This window comes from Palaemon carinicauda, chromosome 1 (assembly GCF_036898095.1).
Source record: "Palaemon carinicauda isolate YSFRI2023 chromosome 1, ASM3689809v2, whole genome shotgun sequence".
NCBI lineage: Eukaryota > Metazoa > Arthropoda > Malacostraca > Decapoda > Palaemonidae > Palaemon > Palaemon carinicauda.
Genome location: NC_090725.1, coordinates 268,776,860 through 268,784,359, shown reverse-complemented (window position 1 = coordinate 268,784,359; position 7,500 = coordinate 268,776,860). Strand labels below are relative to the sequence as shown.

At 33.6% G+C, this 7,500-nt stretch overlaps 2 protein-coding genes across 2 annotated transcripts in view; one reads left to right on the top strand and one right to left on the bottom strand.

The window, feature by feature from the left end:
* LOC137656205 (BTB/POZ domain-containing protein 1-like) overlaps positions 1 to 7,500 on the top strand; it is a 406,727-nt gene that overhangs the window by 212,675 nt on the left and 186,552 nt on the right. The gene's annotated exons all lie outside the window — the stretch shown is intronic.
* Positions 1 to 7,500, bottom strand: part of LOC137645974 (uncharacterized) — a 20,054-nt gene that overhangs the window by 10,689 nt on the left and 1,865 nt on the right. Inside the window, exons 4-6 of the mRNA XM_068379069.1 lie at positions 4,627 to 4,738; positions 4,083 to 4,195; positions 24 to 238 (exon numbers count right to left, since the gene is read on the bottom strand). Coding sequence (XP_068235170.1) covers positions 24 to 238; positions 4,083 to 4,195; positions 4,627 to 4,738 — 440 coding nt within the window. The remainder of the gene's footprint in view (positions 1 to 23; positions 239 to 4,082; positions 4,196 to 4,626; positions 4,739 to 7,500) is intronic.

Below are 7,500 nucleotides of genomic sequence, written 5' to 3'. Positions count from 1 at the left end.
TAATAATAATTCTTCGAAACAACCTTGGCAGCATCATGAAGAACTGAACCCCCAGCCACCCAAACCGGAAGTCCTGATGCCGTCAGCTCCTCGAGGTTGTCAAAGGGAAGGGTGACCTTGGGCAGGATCAGCATCGCCTTCAGGTTCGACCGATAAATCGTGGCCAGGATGAAAGACATCAGCAGCCAAATGCAGCTCAAGACTCGAACCGAACCTCCCGAAGCCGTTCTTGGCGACGCTGAAATTAAGATGAAATTGTATCAAATTGAGGTTACCTAGAACGGTACTACTACTACTACTACTACTACTACTACTACTACTACTACTACTAATAATAATAATAATAATAATAATAATAATAATAATAATAATAATAATAATAATCTCATGTAATAAAAAGCAAGTCTCTCTCTCTCTCTCTCTCTCTCTCTCTCTCTCTCTCTCTCTCTCTCTCTCTCTCTCTCTCTCTCTCTCTATATATATATATATATATATATATATATATATATATATATATATATATATATATATATATATATATATATGTATATATGTATATATATATGTGTGTGTGTGTGTAAATATATAAGTATATATGTATATATATATGCATATATATATATATATATATATATATATATATATATATATATATATATATATATATATATATATATATATATTTCCGGTCACGCATAGTTCTTCCCATCCCTTGGGTATGTGGGAGAGAGTAGCCATACCCTGGTGAGAAAAGGTGCGTGGACGTGTATCTACGTAGCTATCCAAATATTTAGCGGTCATTTTTATGGGGCGCGTACACAATTAATATTTAGAGTACCTTATGTAAGGTAATGTCAAATTCATTCAGAAAACCTCGTGAAATTTTTATTTCTTGAACAATTTTTTTAAACAGCTCTATTCATTCTAAAGGTTTCAAACACACATACATATACCAAGGCACTTCTCCCAATTTTGGGGGTTAACTGACATCAAACAAATGAAAAAAGGGGACCTTTCCTCTCTCCGTTCCTCCCAGCCTAACAAGGGACTCAACCGAGTTCGGCTGGTACTGCTAGGGTGCCACAGCCCACCCTTCCCCGTTATCCGCCACAGATGAAGGTTTCATAACGCTGAATCCCCTACTGCTGCTACTTCCGCGGTCATCCAAGGCGACCGTAGGTATCGTCCAAGTAGATCTGCATTCTGTGATAGGTGTATTCTGCCATTGCTTAAGTAATGAGCAGATCTAATTTGTATTATACTTGATACAATCACTCCAAAGTAGAGGTTTCCATATTTTTCATAATCTATGTTTATTCTTTGGCAATATGTACTCTTGGGGAGTAGGTTTAGAGTCTCAGGTAATTGATATCCGAATTGAGTTTGACTCAAGCACATTTTCTTTGTTTATGATTTATGATATCTCGTATTTACTCATAAGCAATCGAAATACCAAAGTTTGACATTTTTATTATAAATATGAAGATTATTTCTAAGCGGGAAAGAGTTTTGTGGACTAGCATTGGGAAAATACTGTTCTATTATCTTGCTGTTAATTAATAATTAGAAATATGATAAACCGTGATCATTGATATAATATGGACATTCACATATTCTGTATTGCTGTGCTCATACAGGAGTAAAGTGCTCTTTGAATTAAGACTACCTTGGAATCTAATTTTCTTTTAGTAATCAAATGCGAGATCTCGAAAATTTTCATTATTTGAAAATAAACTTTCTTGAATGAAGCTGCAGTAGGGGGAAATTTAGTTTTCTTTATAGAATTTTTTTTTTCGTGACTTTCAACCGATCATGAGCATAAAGTCAATGAAACTGGAAGGTCGAATGGCATATCAATTCCAAAGTAATCATATTACTAAAAAATTGTGTGATTACAAATAGGAATCCAAAGATATTTTAAATCTTTTTCCAACACCATGAAAAAAAAAAAAAAAAAAAAAAAAAAACGACGGATGCTGAGTGGCTTGATGAAGATACCTTGCTAACAAAATATCTTGCTTGAGGGTACACTTATGTACACTATTCTATCCGTTTCCTTTCCACACTGGGCTATTTTCCCTGTTGGAGCTCTTGGGCTTATAGCATCCGGTTTTTCAGACTAGGGTTATAGCTTAGCAAATAATTATAATGATTATATATATATATATATATATATATATATATATATATATATATATATATATATATATATATATATATATATATATATATATGCTTGTGTGTACATATATGTATGTATGCATATTTATATATATCTAAATATATACTGTGTATATATATGTATATATATATATATATATATATATATATATATATATATATATATATATATATATATATATATATATATATATATATATATATATATATATATATATAATGCATGTGTGCTTAGCCTAGAAATTTATCAATTGAGAAACAGACATTCTATTACGTTTGCTTCGCGCTGAAATTCATCGTTAGAACTAAGGTAAAAGTTTTTGATAAAATAAAGTTTAGTGATAAAACAATGTATATAAAGAAAACGAGTGAAATATAACTGAGCATATTTCACTTTTCAATTTTGACGAGTAAATGATTCACTCACAATTTCTACTAATTCTAGCGTTTTTAGCTTTCAATTTTCTGGCGAACGGACTCAATGGTTCGAAACAAATGCTGGTACCTGCAGTGATCCCGGATACATTTCTAGATATATTATAATATAACGATCTTTTTTCCTCTGTCTTTTTTTCTTTTCTGAAGACTCATACCGAATGAAAATATTTCCTTTCAGGAAAATAAATTTATATTCAATTAAAAGGGATTCTAGCGATGTAATTTTATTTTGCCTAATATTTATACTGCAATATCTTGCCTAGGAATTCATTGAAAAGGCGTATTTAATGTGATTAATGACGAAAAAGTTAGTAAAGAATCTGACAAAAGAGTATGATTCCACAATGTTGATTCAAAATCACTTTTAACCCAAACTGGTCATTAGAGAGAAGATGAACATGATAGTCCTTTTATTTCGTTAGGTGATACATTTTAGCGATACATTTTATGTGTTTTCAGAAAACGATTATTGTCTAGAACATATGAAATAAATCTTTTAATATTGATATTGATTGTTTTACAGTGGTCTCGCGCTCACGTTTTGTTTCAGTCAATTTTCGTGTCATTGCCACACGTAATTGAAGTAGTCACGTTTTCAACGTGGGAGACTTATAGACTTTTAGGTTTCAGGATGGCCAGGGCACCAGCCACTTGTTGAGATATTACCGCTAGAGAGTTGTGGGGTCCTTTGACTGCCACAGTTCTCCATTGGATCCTTCTTTCTAGTTACGGTTCATTTCCCCTTGCCTACACATACACCGAATAGTCTGGCCTATTCTTTACATATTCTCCTCTGTCCCCATACACCTGACAACACTGAGATCACAAAACAATTCTTTTTCATTCAAGGGGTTAACTACTGCACTAGAATTGTTCAGTGGCCACTTTCCTCTTGGTAAGGGTAGATGAGACTCTATAGCTATGGTAAAAAGCTCTTCTAGGAGAAAGACACTCCAAAATCAAACCATTGTTTTCTAGTCTTGGATAGTGCCATAGCCTCTGTATCATGGCCTTCCACTGTCTTGGGTTGGAGTTCTCTTGTTTAAGGGTACACTCGAGCACACTATTATATCTTATTTATCTTCCTCTTGTTTTGTTAAAATTTTTATAGTTGATTTAAGAAATATTTATTTAAACGTTGTTACTGTTCTTGAAATATTTTATTTTTCCTTGTTTCCTTTCCTCACTGGGCTATATTCCCTGTTGGAGCCCTTGGGCTTAGAGCATCCTGCTTTTCCAAATAGGGTTGTAGCTTAGCAAGAGATAATAATAATAATATTATTTATAATAATAATAATAATAATAATAATAATAATAATAATAAAAGACTTCTAACCTTGAATTGATAAGCCATTATAATCAGATTTCCAGTGAAAAATCATAAGCTACTTGGATTTTATCCCTTAATCAATATAATATCTTCAAAAGTGATATCCTTAGCCCTACATCGTCACACGACTTACATTGAGCCAGAATTGAAGCAAGAGTCCAAAACCCAGAGCTGATCAGGGCTGAATTTTTAGGTGTAAGCCGTTGATTCGTTTCGCTATCATTTTCAAAAGGACAAACTTCAATACTGAAATCAAAGGATTTTAGCTTAGTTATTGTTAATTTATTGGATAAATATTCAACCTAGCCTATCCTAAGATAGAGGCTATAATTATGTGTAATAAATGCTAACAATACCTTTAAATCTTTCATGAAAACGTAACAAAAACAACTTTTTTAGTTAAAAAAAAAAATCTGAAATCTGCTCAACCGGATGCTGGTTTTTTTCATATTCTTGGCCATGATTTGAGAACAATGATGATCTCAATTATTTCATCTTTTGCCTTTTCACCAAAAGTTCAACTTTAACCAAATAAATTTTTAGGGGCTTGGTGTTTCAAGAGAACATACTGAACAATACAGGTACAATTTTCTCTTATTTTGACAGAAATGATAAAAATCCAGGGATAAAATTAGGTTTACTCGATTCATAATTTTTTTTCTCTAAAATAGGCCTACTACTCTAAATCAGAACTCACCTTTCCTCCTGTAAGAGAAAGTTGTATCCCAGCTGTACCCCGAATAAAACCACAGCGACGAGCATCGTGGAGAGCAATATTCCCAACCACGACTGAAAAAAATATTTATGAATTGACACATTTATAGGCCTATTAACCAGCCTGTCTTTCTTTCTTGGGTCAAGACTCTCACAAAGCCACATACACAGTATACTCACACTCACAGTAGCTGCCATTTTCTCCCTCCCTTAAACTGCGTATACATATAGAGGCGTTAAAGTACGTTTGTGTGTGAATGTGTGTTTACAAAATATTAGTTAAAGCTAAAGAAAGAAAGAGAGGTATGAATTATAGCAACCCAACGGAAAATAGTATACTGAATATTATCAGTATATAGGAAAATCTGAATATTTGTAATATGATAATAATGTAAATATAGATCTACGTCCGAATCCTTACAACAATAAATGTTAACGGAAAAAAAAAGTTAATTTGTATATCTAGTTAGTAGTTGCAAATCTTAGAATTAGGAAAGACCGAAATGCTTTATTGATTTTGATGAGATTTTAAGGAATATATCGGTTATTTCTAAATTTATGATAGTAGGCTTATCGTATGTATTAAGAAAGCTATCACATGGCACTGAAACTTAGTGTTTTATAATCATAATCTCCTCCTAAGCCTATTGACGCAAACTCGCAAAGGTCTCGGTTAGATTTCGCCAGTCGTCTCTATCTTGAGATTTGAAATCAATACTTCTCTATTCAACATCTACTTCACGCTTCATAGTCCTCATCCATGTAGGCCTGGGTCTTCCAAATCTTCTACACTCATTTTTTTTTTAATGAGGCCCATTTGCACCGACTCGCAGCGGTGCCCTTTTAGCTCTGAAAAGTTTCCTACTATCTGATTGGTTAGAATTATCTTTCCCAACCAATCAGATTGCAGGAAACTTTTCCGCGCTAAAAGGGCACCCCTGCGAGTCGGTGCAAATCTGCCTCACTAAAAAGAATTGACTATAGTGCCTTGTGGAGACCAGTTGAATCTTTGTTGAACTAATCTCTCTTGGGAAGTAAGAAGAGCATGCACAAATCATCTCCATCTAACTCTCACCATGATCTCATCCACATATGACACTCGAGTAATCTCTTAAAGCTTCATTTCTAATCATGTCCCGCCATATAACTCCCAATATTCTTCTGAGGGCTGTTCTCAAATCTGCAAAATTTGTTGGATATTGTTTCATTGTCATACCACGACTCGTGTCCACACGGTAACACCGACCTCACTATACTGATATATAACCTGATTTTTTATATGTAATTTCAGGCGATTTAATTTCCAAATTTTACTTAACCTAGCCATTGTATGATTTACTTTTTTCAATCTATCATTAAACTCAAATTCTAAAGATCCTGTGTTTAGAGATCATAGTTCCTAAATATTTAAATAATTCCACCTCAATCCTTTCATCTTCCATTGCATATTCCATTCTCATCATCTCTGTCTTTCTTTTATTTATCTATAGTCCAACCTCATGTGATATTTCTTGCATTCTGGTTAGCAAGCTTTGCAAGGCCTATGGTGTTCTGCTAATAAGGACAGTGTCATCAGTTACCAATCCAGTCCAATCCTTCTCCACCATCCCCAACTGTTCTATGCATTACAAAATCAACGAGGATAAATAACATAGGAGACAACACATTCCCTTGGAGTACTCTACGGTTCACTGAAAATTCATTTGACAGGACTCCACTAACAATAACTTTGCCCTTGCTATGCTCATGAACAGACTTAAATAAAATTTACATATTTAAGAGGGGCATAATAACGCAGGACTCTCCACAAAATTAGCCAGTGCACACTATCAAAGGCTTTTTCACAGTCTACAAATGTCATCAAATGTGGATTTTTATATTCTTCACATTGTTGTACCACATGTCTTAAAATTAAAATTTGGCCAGTACAACTTCTACCTTCTTGAAATACTGCTTATTCATCTCTTAGCTTTTCATCAATTTTTCTCTCTAGTCTCTTTAGAATGAGTATACTATATATTTTCATGACAACTGACGCAAGTGTGATGCCTGTATAATTATTGCAATTAGTAAGATTTTTTTTTTCTTTTTTTTTTTTTTGCCATTTTCACCAACACTCCTAACTCCCATTCATCAGGGTTTGCCTCTTCATTCCACATTCTACAAAATCTTGTAAGTATTCTTGGAGTCAGCTCATTTTCGGCCAATATCATTTCAGCAGTTATTCCATCATATCCAGGGTCATTCCATCTCTTTAGTTTTTTAATGATAGCTTCAACTTCAAACACACCGAATTCAATCATGGGCACATAAAGCTCTTCCTCAGCTTCAGGTATATCAATCAAATTATTCCCTTCATATCTCCTATTAATGACTTCGTTATAGTGTTCTATCAAACGTTGCCTTTCTTCATATTCTGTTGTTATAACAAATCCATCTCTCTTTTTGATGGGTATATGCTTCTTCTTTGCCTCGGTAGAGACTTAATTAGTGAGCAATTCATCACCATAGCCATCCCTGAATTCATAACATTGTCAGCCTCGTCTGCTTTCCTGTTTAAATATTCTCTCCATTCATTCCAGGCTTCTCTTTGGACCTCACGGTCAATAATGGAATACTTAGCATACTCTACCTTGTAATTTTCATTACTTCCTCGAAAACTTTCAACAATCACTTTCTGACTTTGTCTCATTTTTTATAGTATCCCAAGTATCATTTGATATCCATTGTTTTCTCTTTGTAACTACATATCCCAAAACTTCACTACTAACTGACTGATATGTTCCTAATATCTCACCATTTTTCATTAATTATCTATTCTCCATCTCTTAAAGTCC